At 44.5% G+C, this 18,990-nt stretch overlaps 1 protein-coding gene across 11 annotated transcripts in view; it reads right to left on the minus strand.

Moving 5' to 3' along the window:
* nav2a (neuron navigator 2a) overlaps window positions 1-18,990 on the minus strand; it is a 117,646-nt gene continuing 98,656 nt past the window's right edge. For 6 of the 11 annotated variants that reach the window (XM_076035014.1, XM_076035100.1, XM_076034755.1 and 3 more), the window contains 22 exons: window positions 18,814-18,858; window positions 18,065-18,228; window positions 17,773-17,955; window positions 15,460-15,512; window positions 12,880-12,903; window positions 12,322-12,396; window positions 11,170-11,253; window positions 10,949-11,072; window positions 10,131-10,351; window positions 7,738-7,910; window positions 7,364-7,517; window positions 6,605-6,797; window positions 6,341-6,447; window positions 5,981-6,076; window positions 5,666-5,843; window positions 4,931-5,166; window positions 4,174-4,325; window positions 3,641-3,712; window positions 2,553-2,749; window positions 2,313-2,431; window positions 1,666-1,866; window positions 1-709 (listed from right to left, as the gene is read on the minus strand). In XM_076035014.1, coding sequence (XP_075891129.1) covers window positions 584-709; window positions 1,666-1,866; window positions 2,313-2,431; window positions 2,553-2,749; window positions 3,641-3,712; window positions 4,174-4,325; window positions 4,931-5,166; window positions 5,666-5,843; window positions 5,981-6,076; window positions 6,341-6,447; window positions 6,605-6,797; window positions 7,364-7,517; window positions 7,738-7,910; window positions 10,131-10,351; window positions 10,949-11,072; window positions 11,170-11,253; window positions 12,322-12,396; window positions 12,880-12,903; window positions 15,460-15,512; window positions 17,773-17,955; window positions 18,065-18,228; window positions 18,814-18,858 — 2,977 coding nt within the window. In that variant the 3' untranslated portion in view covers window positions 1-583. The remainder of the gene's footprint in view (window positions 710-1,665; window positions 1,867-2,312; window positions 2,432-2,552; window positions 2,750-3,640; window positions 3,713-4,173; window positions 4,326-4,930; window positions 5,167-5,665; window positions 5,844-5,980; window positions 6,077-6,340; window positions 6,448-6,604; window positions 6,798-7,363; window positions 7,518-7,737; window positions 7,911-10,130; window positions 10,352-10,948; window positions 11,073-11,169; window positions 11,254-12,321; window positions 12,397-12,879; window positions 12,904-15,459; window positions 15,513-17,772; window positions 17,956-18,064; window positions 18,229-18,813; window positions 18,859-18,990) is intronic. The other 5 variants (XM_076035263.1, XM_076035432.1, XM_076034672.1 and 2 more) reach the window with 3 other exon arrangements.

The raw sequence follows: 18,990 nt of genomic DNA on the forward strand, positions 1-18,990 counted from the left end.
TTTGGGGGTTGGGGGGAAGGGAGGGGCTGAAGTGAAGCTGGTGCTGATGCTGCAGTTGAAGGATGATGATGATGATGATGATGATGACAATCATGATGCTGACAATGATGATGATGGTGATGGTGATGGTGATGGTGATGGCGACGACGACGACGATGACGATGATGATGATGATGATGATGATGATGATGCCCCAACAGTGACAGACTGTGTGCTATTATTCTGTCTGCTGTAATAAAGAAATGAGGCTGCTGTCAGCGGAGCTTTCGGGCCACAGCGGTTACAAAAACAAAAACAAAAAAACCCCGCAGTGCTGCAGGGTTTTGTCGCCTGTTTTTTATTCTGAACAGCACTACTTTCAATGTTTTTTTTTCATAATATTTGGGTGACCTGCACCCAAATGAAGGTGGCTGGATTGTTTCTTCTCTGACACTGAGGCTGAGGTCAGAGGCTTCAGGTCTGTGTGGACTTTTTTCCCTGCTGAAAAAAGGGGAGGTCTTGTGTGTGTGTGTGTGTGTGGGTGTGTGTGTGTGTGTGTGTGTGTGGGCTTGTGACATCAGCATCATCATCATCATCATCGTCATCACAGCGTGGACTCCAGCGACGAGTCCAGGATGTCGTCCTGGTGGCTGTTGCTGTTGGAGTCGCTGTCGTAGCTCTGCGGGCTGGACGACGTGGCCGCCTCCTTCAGACGCATCAACATGTTCATCTGCAAACAAAGTCCAGGTCAGACTATGGCGCCCCCTAGCTTAACGTTTTAGGGCCGCAAGCAGAAAATCTGGGCGGCGGAACTGTAAATCATGGACTTGCAAAGTGAAATTTACATTTCCTCTCATTTTCACCGTAGTACTGATAAATGCTTTGGACTAGACATGGGCAAACTACGGCCCGGGGGCCATATGTGGCCTGTTGAGTTTTTCAATCTGGCCCTGATCTGTCTTGAAGAAATGATATTAATAGTAAGTAAGAAATAGCTGTATTTCATCCATTTCTTCAGCGTTTTAAGAGTCATTTACAATAAAGAGCTAAATACTCTGGGGCTTCAAAGACACATATTTTGTTACAACTTTGCTTGTGTTTATTTTCAATAGACATTAAAGCACATGTTTCAACATATTCCATCATATATGTTTGTTGTTGTTATGAGGTGGGTCACCAAAACACTCCATCCATCTGTTCCTGCTCTGGCTGTCAACTTTTAAAAGCAGTCAAAAAGTTTTTCCAACCCTGGTGTTGACAGTAAATGAAGACACCATACAATGTTTTAAATGCGCCAACTTCTTATCTGCAAATTTGGCGAAAATATATCAAATTTCTTTCACCTCAGACGTCTTAACGGTATAAGTGAGATTATTGTAGGTTCGCATTTACCAAAAGCTGGAGTGATCACGGTCGATGACGTCGACACGTCACCCCAGCAGCCCAACAAAATATAAATATATAATAAAAACAAAAATATATTTAGTAATAAAAAAATAAATACAATTTAAATTTTTTTACAAACTTACTGGTTGCAGAGGGAATACTAGACTAGACATATTATACTGTATTAGAAAATTTACTTGCACTTTCTCAAATTTTAGGGACAAAATGCTTGCACTTTGCAGCATCTTTGTGTGTGTGTGTGTGTGTGTGTGTGTGTGTGTGTGTGTGTCTCTTCCTCACCAGTGGGTCGGCGTCGCTGTCGATCTGGGCCGGCTCCTTCCTGGCTCCCTCTCTGGGCGCCGAGTAGCCGTCGAAGCCGACGTCCTCTGGCCGGAGCTGCAGCAGCGGGGGCCAATCGGCCGCAGCGGGCGTGGCCGACCAAGGGTAGCTGTCAATCACCCAGGCCGCAGGGTCCTCCCACGCTGCCCTGCGGCCGTACAGCTGCACGCACACACACACAAAAATGAGATAAAGTATGCAGTACATACGTTGCCTTCCATCGCCTGGAAATTGTGCAAGACAAGGAGATTTGTCAAACTTTAACATTTTAACATTTTTAATTTATTATTTCATTTATATTAACGTTTGTGAAATTACACATTCTGTACTTCAGTAAAAGTACAGAAAAGGAAAAGTACTCATTTAACTCTTTTACTCGAGTAAAATTAAGAAAGTACAATTCTGAAATGTACTTGGGTGAAAAGTAAAAAATCATTTTAAACTGTAATTAATGAAACAATACATCGGTTGATGTGTTTGCAAAAATGACAAAGTTGTGACATAATAACTGGACTGGACTGAAATGACGAGAACAATAATCGGTGTTATTTTCTACACTGAGTGGATGAACCGTGAAGAAAGCCTCGCCAGAGAGCGTGGGCAGCTACCTGGAGTCCTTCTCGTACAGCCTCCAGCATGTACGGGATGATGGAGTAGTTCCACAGGTCGGTGAACCAAACCCTGGATCCCTCCACGTCCATGGGACACGACAGGAAGAGCCGGGGTCCTGCACCACACGTGCACAAACACACACACACAAAGCAGATGGATGTCTATTATTATTATTATCATTATTATTATTGATCGTTATTATGATTAACGTTCTCATCGATGGTCTGATCTCCTACCGATGGTGACGTCGGAGGAGCTGTGTGTCTCCAGGAAGCGGTTGAGGTGGTGCCAGACCCTCGGGATCCACTCGATGGCCTTCACCAGCTCCGTGTTGCGTGTGCGGCTGCCGATCTCCGTCTCGATCAACTTCCTCCTCAGATAGCGGCCCAGGAAGCCCTTCACCGGCTCTACGTGGTTGGCACAGAGAACCCACCTGACCAGAGGGGGTGGAGTTTAGAGACACGGAGCTCAAGACCTCAGATTGGCCAGCCTCCGGGTGGGTGAGTGGATGGGTGGATGGGTGGATGGATGGATGGATGGATGGGTGGATGGGTGGATGGATGATGAATGGATGGATGGCTGGATGATGAATGGATGGGTGGATGGATAGATGGATGGGTGGATGGATGATGAATGGATGGTTGGATGGGTGGGTGAATGGATGAATGACGGGTGAATGGAAGGATGGATGAATGGATGGATGGGTGAGTGGGTGGATAGTGGATGAATGGGTTGGTGGGTTGATGGAAGGATGGATGGATGGATTGATGGGTGGGTGGGTGGATGAGTGAATAGATGAATGGATGGATGGATGGGTGGGTGGATGAGTGGATGGATGGATGAATGGGTGGATGGATGGATGAAGAGATGGGTGGATGGATGAATGGATGGATGGATGGATAGGTGGGTGGATGGATGGAGAGATGGGTGGATGGATGAATGGATGAATGGATGAATGGATGGATAGGTGGATAGGTGGATGGATGAGTGAATGGATGGATGGATGGATAAGTGGGTGGATGAGTGAACAGATGGATGGATGGATGGAGAGATGGGTGGATGGATAGGTGGGTGGATGGATGGAGAGATGGATGGATGTATTGATGGGTGGGTGGATGGATGGATAAGTGGGTGGATGGATGGATGGATAGAGAGATGGATGGATAGATGGATTGATGGGTGGGTGGATGAGTGAATAGATGGATGGATGGATGGATGGATGGATAGGTGGGTGGATGGTTGGATGGAGAGATGGGTGGATGGAGGAATGGATGAATGGCCGGATGGATGGAGGAATGGGGGATATCGGTGTGAGGGGGTTTACCTGAAGTTGTGGTGAAGCTGCAGGTTGGGTGCAGAGGACGTTGCTTGGCTCATGGTGCCAATAATGTAGGGGCTGGAAATGAAGACACAAACACGCAGAGTGAGATCAACATGAAGTCGCATCACAGACAAACACAAGCTAAAGCTCCGTTTAGCTGACAAGCTAGCCATAAAGAAATCTTTATTCAGAAATGTGTTGAATGTCTAAATAGCCTCCAGACTGGAAGCTAATGACTGGAAGCTCACAACAGCGTGCATCCATGGGGAAACACTTATTATGACCAAACCAAACAGGAGAAACATGTATTGAAATGCTTTATGACATCATCTGACACTTGACATCATTTAGAAAATAGAAATATTCGAGGACGGTAAGAATGAGTTGAACTGGCCAGCAGAGAAACATTGTAAAAGACGCAACACTCCAGTAAAATTCAATGGTTTCAAATTGAGCGTTCTGGTGGTTTTACTTTTCCAACGTTAACATTGTATGTGTGTGTGTTTTTGTGTGTGTGTGTGTGTGTGTGAGCTGACCAGCGCTGGTAGTCGCAGCTGAAGACTCCGTTGAAGATTTCCCCCAGCGAGCTGACGTGGTGGAGGTTGTCCAGAATGACCACTAGAGGGCTCTCCGCCTCCGGGACGCCGCTGCAGTGCTCAGCCAGGCCAGACAGGTACTGGCGCAGCTCCTGCAGACACACAGAAGGAGGATTAGTGTGAAAACTCAACCTGTTGATGCAACTAAAAGTGGAGTCCTTTAATGTGACGAGATTCCTGTGGACAGCAACCTTCTCTACATTTTTTTTAACAGCTACTTGTTCCTTGATGTCGTGTTTGTTTTTTTGTTTGTTTGTTTTTAGCTCAAATTACTTTAGCAAACTTTCAATTATTCATTGCACAGCCTTTAAAAAGACAATAAATAGTGGGTCATGACCACTGGGAATAAAAAATAGCATTAGATATTTATTTAAAGGCCAAACATATAAACATAATACACAACAATAACATATCTAATCTCATATGATCAATAGTAAAGAGATTACATTTTTTTTTAAATGAATCCAGGTGGGTACTAGACAAAATCTAAAGAAAATGACACCTGATTGTATCATTATTATTATTATTATTATTATTATTATTATTATTATTATTGTTATCATTATTTAATTGTATTCTTTTTTTGAATTTAATTGAATTTAATTGAATCAGTGTTCATTTTGCTCCTCACACTGAAACATCACATGACCTCATACTTTTTTTTTTCTCAAACACAGGTCCTCCCACTTCCTCCCACCTTGCTGGACTTGTGGTCCACGTTGAAGGTGATGATGGCGTGCGGGGTCAGGGGTCGTCCCTCCAGCCGCAGCAGGTGTCGGGACAGCTGATTGGCCAGGTGGGTCTTGCCCGTCCCGCTGGGGCCCGACAGGATGACGCGGCGGTGCTCCCTCAGCAGCGACACGTAGCGCTGCAGCATCGGCTTGGGGATGAGAGTGTCGAACACCAGCGAGTCCACGCTCTCGCTGCACACGCCTGCACACACACGCACGCACATGCATGACCACACAGGCCAGGTAAGTAGGGAAACCTTCTCATCCCAACAACCTTCGATTCGATCATCTGCTTTTGAATTAGTGAGACAAATACTTATTTGTTTAACTATTTTGTAGGGAAATTCAAGAAAAAAGTGCTTAGAGCTCAGCTTCAAAATCTTGTGGAAGAGAACAAGAAGTGATTGATTTAGGCTACTTTGAAAAACACAGAAGAAGGCCAGGAGGTTAAGATGCTAAGAACTTGAAAAAAAAATCTTAAAATTTTCATTTGATACTTTGCAAATTCAGTGTTTTCCTTTGGCTACTTTACCACTGCACAACACAACACTGTTGAGTGAGTTATTAGGAAGAAGAAGAAGAAGAAGAAGAAGAAGAAGACAGAAAGAAAAGACACAAACTGCTGGGGGAGGGGCTCTATCTGTTCAGACGCTTCAGACGCTGTCAGTTCCAGAAGGGACCACCGGGTGGCAGCACTGCACCTTTTAATTGGACGTTGATGGTGTCGCTGTCGCCCACCAGGTAGCCGCAGGGCAGCAGCTCCGGCGAGTGGGCGGCGCTGGGACGGCCCGGCCGGTGCACCTCGCCGATGTTGTATCCCTCCACGCTGTCGGTGCTCAGACCCAACTGGCCGCCGGGATCCACGTGGCTCACGTACTCCTGACACACACACACACACACACACACACACACACACACACACACACACACACACACACACACAAATACACATTGAGCCACAAAGTCCGACCGGTCAAAAAGTCCAGGACGAGGTTCCCAATGTGTCATGTGACCACCTTGAAGAGGCGGCGGACCACTCCGTCCAGGACGTCCCACTTGGTTTTACCGCTCACGCCGATGCAGCCAATGAGGAAGTGACGGCCCCGCCCACCCTGGGGACAGAGAAACACAAACAGTTCTAGATTAATTAAGTAATTCATATAGATTAATTCATATAGATTAAGTGTAATATAGATTAATAACAGATTAATCAATAATTAATCTAAATGAATTAACTTCTATTAATTCAGATAGATAAAAATAACACCAGAAAAACAGGCACGTCAGTGCAGGAGGAAGCAGGTGTAGAAGATGGACGGATGCATGGATGGATGACAATAATAACAGTAACGTAACAGCACTGTGTGAAAGCTCACCTCCGCCCACTCGGCGCCGTCGTCCAGGCTGACCACGATCTTCACGCGCCGCCCCTCCTTCCTCGCCCCCCCGCCTTCACCTCCGCCGTCGTCCAGCAGCATGTCTGCCGGGGGAGACGCACAGAGAGACAGAGACATAGACAGAGAGAGAGAGAGAGAGAGAGATAGGGAGAGAGACAGACGGACAGAGAGACAGGAAATGCTTATTTTCTGTTTTGTAGGAACAGCGAGAGGTTTGAGCCTCGTGGTCGCTCGTCCTCTCACCCAGGCTGCTGGACTCGCTGCTGGTGAGGTTGAGGCTCTGCTGGGGGTGTCCAGGTCCAAGCCCGGCTCCTGGGCCCTGGCCGTGGGTGTGAGGGGGAGGCGAGGAGGTGATGGAGGCCTGGGAGCCGCTCCGGCTGCCCTGGTTCTCCAGCTTCAGCCGGTCGTTCTCCACCTTCAGCTTCTCGATCTCCAGCTGCAGAAGGAGGCGATTAAATATGAAGCATGATGGGCTGTTTTTTTTTGTTTTTGTTTTTTTTTGATTGCAAGCCTTTTTTGTCCCTTCCGTTCACCCGTAGTTCAGGTCATACAAGCCATATGTTTGGAAACAGTACATCGAATGCGAGTACATCGAATAAGCTAACTGGAGCTAATGCTAAATGGGCGGCAACTGAATGCTCTGACCTGTATGCACTGTTTTAAAAGAAATAACAATAAAACAAAAGCTCAGGAATGTGGCTGTTGTTTTTAGTTCCCAGTTTTTAAAAAAACCTTACATTTATGAACATAAAAACTGTCTTGTCATGCAAAACAACATGAATTTTCAACATGCAAATCAAAAATGCCATTAATCGCGGGTTAACTGTGGAATGTCTGGGATTAATCTCATTTTGACAGCCCTAATTATTATTATTTCTTTTCAAAACAGAGCCTCTAGACCAGGCATGGGCAAACTACAGCCAGAGGCTTATATGCAGCCCATTAAGCTTTTGAATCCGGCCCGCCAAACTTCTGTGACCAGTATGGCTGCTGTTTGCAGACCTGCATGCGGTTCATGGCCTCCCTCAGCTGGTCCAGCTGGTGAGCAGAACTCAGAGCCTCCAGTCGGATGTCCGTCAGCTTCATCTCCTTCTCCCTCAGCTCACTGCGCAGCTGCATCACCGTCTCCGCCTCGCCGTCCAGGCACTCCGACAGGCTGCGGACACACGCACCCACCCACACACACACACACACACACACACACACACACACACACAGACACACACACACACACACACACACACACGTGCGCACGCACACACACGCACACACACACACAAACGAGCAACGTTAACTTTTGTTGTGGTTGTTTTTAGTTAAAGCAGCAGCAGGTGGTGCTGTTGTCGGCCGCCTGCTGCAGCTGCAGCTGCACCTACAGCGAGCTGGAGTGGGTGCTCCTCAGCATGAGGCTGGACGCCGCCGTGCCGTTGTGGCTCAGTTTGGGCGAAGCCGGCAGCGACGAGTCGGTCATCTCCTCAATGTCGGAGTGGGAGGACGCAGACTTGGGGGATTTCTTCTTGGTGAAGGCCTGTTTGAAGGAGCTCCGCAGCTGAGGGAGGAAGAATTAAAACACACACAGAGACAAAGAGGTGATGAGGAGGAGGTGAAGACTCTCTGACAGTCAATAGGGGGAGGAGGAGGAAGAAGGGGAGGAGGAGGAGGAAGAGGAAAAGGGGGGGGGGGGTGGAGGAGTGCGGGGAGGAGGAGGAAAAAAGAAGGAGGCAGGAGGAGGAGGAGGAGGAAGGACATTTTTTTTGGGAAAAAAACAACAAAAAAACCCCTTGGTAAAAATTTCCCAGCAGAAATTCCTCGGAAATTCTGTACGTGAAATTTACACATGAATAAGTATCAAGTTTAACCTAGACAAATTTTAAATTTGAAAGTTGATTATTAGGACAGTAAATAATTTTTGTATTACTTGGATAATATTGACCCATAAAAATGAAGATCATACAAATACAAGCAAACATCAAGTAACACACGAAATAAAAAGGTGACATTTCAAAGCTGAAGAACTGAAATAATGCTTCTGTGTAAAATTTAAACAAATAATCAAGGTTATAATTACAAGAACAAAAAGAGAAACACTTTCCAGTGCAGTTCGAAAAGTGCAAGTTAGTCTGAGGGAGAAAGGAATTGTAGGTAGTCTGCCTTCTGACACCTGCTTCAGCTTCGGATGAAATTCCAGAATTCCAATCCAATTTCAAGGCTGGATTCAGATTCAGTTTCATTCAGTTCAGGACGTTTGGCTGAATTTGTTTTTGTTTTTGTTTCGTCCCAGAGCTGCTTTCAGGTGTCACAAGAGCAACTGTGAGGAGGGGAAGTGAGTGTTGGAGAGGACAGGAAGAGGTTAGTGAGCTAGAGCGGAGGAGGAGGAGTGAGGCAGCACTGCTGCGTCTGGCCTGCAGGGGTCAGCAGATCCCAGCAGCTCTTACCTCATACACCTGCCAAGCGGAGCGAAGCACCAGGAGGACAGAGAGATAAAAAGAGGACACGTTCACATGGCTTCCAGCGTGCGCGTGTGTGTGTGTGTGTGTGTGTGTGTGTGTGCTGGTGTGTGTGTTTAGCATCAGCTAAATGTCTGCGAACTAAAGCTGTACTACCATTCACCACCACCAGAGGGGGAACTAGAGGGTCTCTGGTGATCCAGCACAGCTTTGGAACACACCTTTAGTCGGGTCTCATCAACACACACACACGCACACACACACGCACGCACACACACACACACACACACACACACAGGAGCAGGAAACTACCACACCACAAGCTGCAGAACCAGCAGAACCAGCAAAACAGGGGGCGCTAACAACAATATGGTCTCAGAACTACAAGACCACACAGAGGGAATAATAATAATGATAATAATAATGATAATAAAAGCAGCTTCACTGACTTCATTGTCACTGACATGTCCTCCGGTGCACAAAAAATTCTTGAAGCAACATTAAAAAAAAGGTGAGTGAAGGGGTTGTGAAGCAGGATTGTAAGTAAAAATAAATAAAATGAAATAAATAACAACAGCGAGGTTCGACTCATTTAGTGGTTTGTAGTATTATGTTGTACTATATCAAGGGTATATGACAAAACAAAAAACATTTGTGCTTTTTATTACTTCAGTACAATTCAAAACCAGTACTTTCTGACTTTGACTTGAGTAAAAGAAGCTGAGCTCAGTTCTGTTATTTTAACTAGAGCTTTTTTTATATATATATATATGAACAACTATCTCTACTTTTACTGAAATTCCGAATGTGAAAACTTTGGCCACCTCTGCCTGCAAATAAAGTTGTTGTCGCTCACAAGACAAATTGGCATTGAAAAGAAACACAATAGGTCCATTTTCACTGTGACAGTTAACACGTGGTGGCAGCCCAAAAATGTTGCATCCAATCAATGGCTAAGGTTTGGTTGAAAAAGAAAAATGGTGCTTTGACCTGGAAACGACTAAATGAGTCACCAGCTGGTATAAATAATAATTCCCTGAGTGGTTTTTCACCTTTTCCCCGGCGTAGGAGGCCTGAGAGGTGTGAAACCCGTCAAACACGTGAAGCCAAGAAGCAGATAACGACAAAAGAAAGCGAAAAAACCACAAAAGGGAGAGGAAGAAAGAGAGAAAGAGGAGAAGAAAACAGAGCGACGGTGAGTTCCAGAAGTTTCCCCTGCAGGAAGCTGCTGCTGGTTCTCAAGTTAGTTGCCCTTAACCTAACCCTTGTACTTGAAGATGACCTGGACGGCTGAGAACCTTCAAAGACATGCAGGTTCTCACCCAGTTCTTCTTGTTCTTCTTCTTGTTCTTGCCGTCGGCGTCCATGTTGGAGCCCACGCTGGAGTGGCTGGTGGCGCTGGTGATGCTGCTCACGCTGTCCGATGAGTGCTGCCGCCTGATGCGCAAGTCCGGCTGCTGCTGGTTCTGCTGCTGCTGGTTGTTCTGCTGCTGCTGGTTCTGCTGCTGGTTCTGCTGCTGGTTCTGGCCGCCGTTGCTGCTGGCTGTGGACAGAAGGAAGAAGAAAACCTTTGTTGACGAGTTTGATTAAACAGCTCACGCTGACAGAGACATCCAAATCAGAGATTTTTTGAAAGTGCCAAAGTTTGATTTCAACGGTAAAAGAAAAAAAAATCTGCTTTTTATTTCTCTAACTTTTTCCATCACTGTCAGATTTGAAGTAAAAAGTTGTTTCTGTATATTTTATATATGTGTGTATATATATATGTATATATATATATGTATACACACACCCATATATATATATGCATGTATAAATATATATATATTTATATGTATAGTGTAATTGTGTTTGTACTAGTGCAACTGTGTTTGCAATGTGTTTTGTTGCAGTGCGTCTGTGATTGCAGTGCAGATGCGTTTGTAGTGTGTCTGTGTTTGCAGTGCAACTGAGTTTGCAGTGTGTCCGTGTCGCAGTGCGTCTGTTTGCAGTGTGTCTGTGTTTGCAGTGTGTCTGTGTCGCAGTGCGTCTGTTTGCAGTGCAACTGTGTTTGCAGTGCAACTGTGTTTGCAGTGCGATTGTGTTTGTACTGCTACTGTGTTTGCAGTGCAACTGGGTTTGCAGTGTCCCTGCTCCTCACCTGTCCTGTCGCCCTTGGGTGCCAGTTCAGGCGTGTTGATGACACCGTTGATGGCGGCCTGGGCGACGGCGTTCTGCTTCTTCAGCAGCTCGATGGTCTTCCTCAACTCGTTGAGCTCAGAGTCCTGAGAGAGAGCAGGGGAGGGGCGACCACGGGTTGACATGCAGTGGCTGAACATGCCAAAAACAAAGGCAGAAGACGAGAGGAGAAGCTGCTCTGACCTTCTGCTCCGCCGTCAGCGTCAGACTCTTCAGCCTGATGGTCATGTTGCCCAGACTCTGCTCAAACGCTGCCACCAGGTGGGCCTGCGGGAGAGCAACGAAAAGGGCTTTTGACAAAAGTCGAGAATGTTTCATTGCTGGGGTTTGTCTCACTCTGCAAGAGGTCAATAAAATCATCCTATTCGTCCCTTTCATGACGTTTCTGCCAGAGGTGGTGAAACATATATTTTGTTTTTTCTCCAGAAACATGGGGAGGGTCCAGCAAAGCATTGGTTTTTAGCAGGAGGCTGTAAACATAGGGCTAAAAAAAAAAGGCTGATCGCATCAATATGTATTCATCTGTATTCATCTATATAGATATACATTCAAGTCTAATTAAATTTCAAAATAATTTCAGGCATAATTATATCTATCTATCTATCTATCTATCTATCTATCTATCTATCTATCTATCTATCCATGCATGTATATTCATACATACTTATATATGTATACATATGTGTGTGTGTATTTTTCTGTATTTAAATTTTTTTCTCTATACATACCTATATCTATATAGTGAGATCTTTGTAAGTATTCACTCTCTTTTACCTCCTATATCACCCCAACCTAAAGCTCAAAGCAGATGACTCCACCCCCGCCAGAGGGGTGGGGTCTCCTCCAGACTTCTTCTTCCTACTGGGGAGTTTTTCCTGCCGCTTCCAGACGCCTCTGGATGTGATTTAGCGCTTTAAACAATCAGTCGCAGTGCTCCATCCTGTGCGGCGGCGCCGCAATAAATCTTCCGTTCACATCATGCGACGCAGACCTGCAGTAATCCGACACCCTCTCTGCTCCCCACCGGATCTCTGATCCCCAGCGTGCTCCAACACCACACCTGCCTGCAGATCACAGACGGAGGGCGCTTGGCCAGACTGGAGAGGCCTTAGGATGCACGAATCAAATGATTCACCCTTTTTCTCGGTGCACTCTTTCATGCAAAATCACAATCCTGTTTTCTTTTGAGAGAATCAATTCCTAAGCTTCAGGATTTGTGGTTGTCTCAGACTTGGGGCTAATTGGGCCCCGGGCCGCATTTTGCCCACCGCTGGTGTAGCCGCTGTCATATGTTGAGAGGTGTGTTGTGTGTTTTGTTGCGTGCTGGTTTCTTACATTGGCACTGAGCTGTGTGGTCAGGGCGGAAACCTTCTCCTGGGAGGCGTCCAGCTCCCTGCGCAGCTTGCGGATCTGAGGATTTAAGCATGACGCCATCAAAAAGAGGAATAGCAAAAGAAAAATATATGTACATATAGTTGCGACAATTTCCGATGAAACTACTATGGGTTTTTTTTTCATATTATTTATTATTAGGTATTTTCATCACTACTTCTATGGGGAGACTGATGGCTCAGTTGTTAGCATGCAGAGGAAACACAGAGGATGGAAACAGGTGAGGCGTTACGCAGGTGTTTGCACAGGAACAAGAGCCTGTTCAAGGGCTCAAGGCACAATACAGTTACAAGTGCCATAGCTAGACACATGCATGAGGAAACCACCACACACACACACACACACACACACACACACACACACACACACACACACACACACACACACACACACACACACACACACACACACGTGTTGCAACAAGTCCAACTGCCGGAACACAGAAAATTAAAGAGTGAAGAAAACAGGAGGATGGGGGAGAAGTGTGGGGGCGGGGCTTACCTCCGACTGAGACTTCTCCTCATTCTGCAAGAAGAAAAAAGAAAGAAAGAAGGATATGAAGGAAGGAAAGAAAGAAAGAATGAGGGACATGAGAAAGAAGGAAAGAAAGAGAGGAAAAGAAAATAAATCATTAGAGAAGTGTTCACGGAGAGGAGCAGCAATGTATGAACACACGTGGAGGAAGTGGTCAGAGGTGGGAAGTAACCGAGTACAAATACTTTGTGACTGTATACAAGTAGATCTTTCAGGTATCTGTACTTTACGTGGGTATTTCTTTTTCTGACGTCTTTTTACTTTGACCCCCTACAATTGAACACAAATATTTGTACCTTCTACTTCCTACATTGGAAAAAACACGCTGGTCACTTTTGTGCTTAAAAAGTCTTTAAAAGACACAAATTCTGTACAATGTAATTTGTTATTGTTGCTTGAAGTGGAGCTATTTGAACTCTGCTATTGTGTAATTTTAATTTTTGGATGACATTTTAAAGCACCTCGTCTTTGAGGAGACTTTCCAATGCGCTTTCAGTACAGAGAAAAATAAACATGTTGAAAATAACATCAGTTGTTATTAAAAGTGGGAACATCCAACAGGGACTCACTGGTCAGAACCATTACTGATTGCAGTTTGGTTGTGCTGCAATTGAAAAAGAAAACAAACTATATTATTGAGAGGAGCAGAGCTGTTTTTCATTTTGCGACATGATCAACTAATGCACGGTTTCATTTATGGCCATTTTCTCTTTGTTACTTTTTTAATTTTTCTGACTTCTACTTGAGTGAAGGAGTTGAATCAGAACTTTTACTTTCACTCAAGTACAGAATGTGGATACTTTTACCACCTCTGGAACTGGTGTAATGTGTCTGGAAAGCAGAGACGTCCTTCCCAAAGGCGTTTTCACCAAGATGTACCTGCATATGTGTGTGTGTTTATGTGTGTGTGTGTGCGTGCCTGTGACTCCTATTGTCTCCACACTGAACAATAGTTGGAGGTCAGAGAGGTTGCAGAGAAGAAGAGAGGAAAAGGAGGACCAAGCCAAAGAAAAATTGCTTGCACGATAAGCAAAACTTCTTATCGTATTAAAGACGTACTGCTAAAAAAAAAAGTTTTAAAGAAGTGGACGTCATTTTTAGTTGTTTTAATCTCCTGTCGGATGACAGTGACAGCCTGGGAATAGTAAGTAATGCTTGACTCTATAAAGATGGTTTTGTTTCATCAGACTTCAGATTAGTCTGTCTTCAGTATTAACAGATATTATAGATAATTATAGTCATTGTGTCATTGCTGAATCTTTTTTCATCAGACTTTGCTTGGAGGAAGGTCTGAACTCCCACAACACAAAACAAGTAGGTGGTTGGGTTGTTTTTCTGTCTCCTTCAACATGTCATCTGTTCGCACACACACACACACACACACACACACACACACACACACACACACAACACCACACATACACACATACATGCACACACAGGTCGATCAAGCTAATTGGCTAAATATACCATAAAACACATAATTAGCTCTCAGACAGATAAACATAAATAAATAAAATTGATAATACATAAATATCATTTTAAAACTATAGAAAATATCCAGAGATTTACATCACAGAAGGAAAAGTATTTGAAAAATATTTTCAGAGACTGACGTTTAAAAAAAATTTTCAATTACAAATTTCACACAATATTTGAGCGACTAAGAAAGATTAAGATTAAGAAAAACTGATATTACTGATATTACAATATTTAAACAACAGTGCCCCCCACTGTCCTGTGGTACAATTAGTTTAAATCATCAATGAATCCAACAGACAATACTTATCATTAACTCTACTAACTTTTTCTCTCATTAACTCGACTTCCTACCGTCTGCTGCCACGGCACCGACAAGGTCGTTAGCATTTCTAGCCTCCGCCGCCGCTAGCTACTTCCCCTCCAGCTCTGATTTCACACCTGGGCCTCTCTCTCTCTCTCATACACATGCACATACACACACACAGGGAACAGTGTCTCATCTAGACCTGCCCAGGTGAGTGAGTGAATGAGTGAGAGAGGAGAGGAAAAATAAAACCTCCCGCCCACTTAAGAAGAAGGGAGGAGTTGTGGGATAGAAAAAGAAAAAAAAAAACACCCACTGTGCTGTGATTGGCTGACTGGCACTGGGGGGCTGATTCCCAGCCAGCCTGCCAGGTGCGGCAACAGGAAGTTGGTGTTTCATGTTTGTTTAATAATGAATCATTAAAGCTTGAAGATTTTTTTTTGAAATTGCTAATTGTAGACTATTGTCGGAAATTTGTAATTTTTTTTCTCTCCTTTTTTTATTATTAGATTTTTTTTTTTTTTAGATTGCTAGTTATTCATGTTTTAAAGTTGACTAACATTATTAGAAATATTTTTATGTATTATTTATTAGTTTGTTTGTTTATTTAGATTTGATACATTTTAGGACTTACTGCTCGTCAGAGAGGGCGTGGACAGCAATTTTCACACAAATTGGTCGTTTTAAAAGCAGAACCAGACGAGACAAGCCAAGTTAAAAATGAAAAAAAAAAAATTTTCAAGCATGACTTCGCGCCTTACCGTGGAGTAGATGGAGGAGGTGCTGGAGACCAGAGACAGAGACGACCCGTGAACTAGATATGAAGAGAGAGAGAAAGAGACAGAGAGAGAGAGAGAGAGAGAGAGAGAGAGAGAGAGAGAGAGAGAGAAGGGAAGGTAGAGGATTAGAGAGAGCAGCAGCAGTCTGAGCACACAACAGACACACAACAGACCCACAACAGCCAACTTCATTAAAAAACCACCCACCTCGCTCCCAGCCTGCACACACACACACACACACACACACACACACACACACACACACACACACACACACACACACACACACACACACATGCACCATCTCTCTCTCTCTCTCTCTCTCTCTCTCTCTCTCCCTCTCTCTCTATCCTCAGGGGCTGCAGCTCAACAGCTATAAAGTCAAACACAGCCTGGAAATCACCGCTGCTGACTCACTAATCACACATTACAGACGGGAACAAAAACTTTGTATTTTTTTTAAAGAGTTTTCACACTTCTTTTTTTATTGCTTTCATAAGGTTACTTTAGGTTAGCGAATGTGTCATAAAGGTTGTTGGGTTTTTTTTTGAAAATCATTTTTACTTATTCAATTTCAATTGACAAATATAAAGTCCCAACAATTAGCACATATCAGAACACACAAACTATAAACATGACATCATCATATTTTAAGTCTCGTCAGGAAAGAAAAAAACAAAAAAGGAAGAAAAGGAAGTTAAAGCTATAATAATAAAGCACAATAAACATTTTTTCATTTTTTTTTCTAAACTGAGGATGAGAAGTCAGCGAGGTACTGCAGCGTGTAGTCAGTTTGTTTGGAGGTTAAATTCTAGCAGAAATATTTGAAAACTTTGCTCAATCATTTGGAGGATCTCATTTTAGATTAATAACACACATTTGCAAAAATTATTGTTGTGCATAAATCTTGTGGTGACATCCATCGCCCCCCACCCTACACACACACACACACACACACACACACACACACACACACACACAGACACACACACACACACCAACAGCTGATTGGTCCCTGTCACCGCCGGCCCAACAGGAAACACACGCTGGTTCTGTGTCATCTTGTAACATCACAGCGCTCGCGTTTCAATCTCAGTTACAATTCCCACCTGTTGCACAGTGAGACAAAAGGCCTGAACACAGAACCCCCCCAACACACACACACACACACACACACACACACACACACACACACACCTCTGATGAACAAATACAAGCAGCTGCCGCTCAAGACTTTGTGTCCACCGGGGGCAGAAGGTTCCAAACAGGAAAAGCGCAACCAACCAACGCTACAATGTTTGGACTGGGGGGAGGGGGCGGAGAGAGGGTGGAGGGGAAGGGGTGTCTCTAAGGGCGGGGCAAAGTAACTTTTTGTCCTGTCAATCAAACAGCGGCGGAGTAAAACCCGACCCCTCGTACGCCTCTAGCACATGAAAAACGATATGGACGAAGCCGAAGTTGGGAGACGGATATACATATATGTATATATACATATATATATATATATGTATATATATATATACATATATATATATATATATATATATATGTATATATATATATATACATACATATATATATACATATATATGTATATATACATATATATATATATATATACATATATATATATATATATACATACATACATACATTCATACATACATACATACATTCATACATACATACATACATACATACATATATATATATATATATATATATATATATATATATATATATATATATACACAAAAGAAATTGTATAACACAGACAAGACGCTGTCCATCCATCTATGCATTTATCCATCATCCACACATCCATCATCTACCCATTCATCCATCCATCTGTCATCCATCACCGTCCACTCATCCATCATCCATCCAGCCATTCATCCATAATCCACCCATCTATCCATCATCATCCACACATCCTTCATCTACCCATTCATCCATCCATCTATCCATTAACCTTCATCCATCATCATCCACTCATCCATCATCCATCCATCCATCAGCATCCGCCTGTCCATCCATCAGCATCCACTCATCCATCCATCATCAATCCATCCATCCCTACATCCACCCACCAATCCATCCATCCATTATCCATCCATCCATCCATCCATCAGCATCCACTCATCCATCATCGATCCATTCTTCATCCACCCACCAATCCATCCATCCATCCATCCATTATCCATCCATCCATCATCCCTCATCCATCCATCCATCCATCCATCCATCCATCCATCATTCATCCATCCATCCATCCATCAGTGCTCTCCATCCTACCTTCCTCGAAGCCGTCCCTGAAGGAGCCCGACCTGCTCATGGTTCGGCTCTTCTCGTCCAGCGACATGCACGAGTTCCTCAGCCGGCCGTCTCCGCAGGGGTCGAAGGGGGCGTCCTGATTGGTCAGGCTGTTGTTGCGCACGCCCGCCAGGCTGATCTGAGCGGCCGAGGTCGGGCTGGAAGCTTTTCAAGAGAATCGAAAAAAAAACCCGCATCAAATCAATAAAAATCAGACTCCAGTGGAAACTTCAGCAGCGGGGCGGCGGCTTGAGCTGTGGGCGTGGCCACCTACCCAGCTGGCCGAAGGTGAAGCGCGAGCCGGAGGGGGAGGTGAGGCTGGAGCCGGGGGAGAAGGGGGAGTTACTGGCCGACTCCTGCAGCCCGCTGGTGGAGTGCGAGCGCAGCCAATCGCGGCTCTCCTCGTGGCCACGCAGCTGTTGCTGGGACGGCCCATATCTACAAAAAAGAAAAGAAAAGACAACCATGAACTTCAAGCGGAAGCGTGGACACACAAAACGAGGGGAAATTTTTTTCTTCCAGCACCAAGATGATTTATTTTGGATTTAACATTTTTTGACCCCAAAGAGGAGGTGAAAGAGAAGGAGGAGGTGGTGGTCCCATGTACCAGATTAGCAAGTAGCGAGAAGGTGTGAATGAAGCCCAAGACTGAAACAAGGAGCAGCATCAGCAGCAGAGACACACACACACACATTGAGAAACAGGTGGAAAAAAAAGTATGAAAAAAAAAAAGTAAATAAGATTTCAATCCCCTCCTCAAAAAGCCGTCTGTGTGCGACATGCCACCTCAAAGTAATAAAACACAACACAATCAAACACAAAAGTGCCCAAGTGCTGAAGAAGAGCGTAAAAAAACAAACCAAAAAACAACGTCAAAGCATTTTTTTGGATCAGAGTGAGAGCCACAATCAAGAGCGTCCATGATGATGATGATGATGGTGCAGAAAATCAAAACAGTGGAGACAAGAGACGAACACCATCGTGGTGGTCGGGGTTGTGCAGCGACAACAGTGATGTCAGTACCTGAGTCCCTTCTTAGGCAGAGTGTTTCTGCCACCAGGCGGCCCGCTGTGGAGGAGAGACACTTGAGAGCAGGAAAAGGAGAGCGAGCCAATGACAGAAGAGCATCTCGAGAAGATACAGAGTCAGCCAAAACAATGCATACACACATCAGGAAAAGAAAAACTTGCATAAATATTT

The sequence above is a fragment of the Nelusetta ayraudi genome, unplaced genomic scaffold (genome assembly GCF_046127955.1).
Source record: "Nelusetta ayraudi isolate G7.1 ecotype Tasmania unplaced genomic scaffold, CSIRO-AGI_Nayr_v1 ptg000002l, whole genome shotgun sequence".
NCBI lineage: Eukaryota > Metazoa > Chordata > Actinopteri > Tetraodontiformes > Monacanthidae > Nelusetta > Nelusetta ayraudi.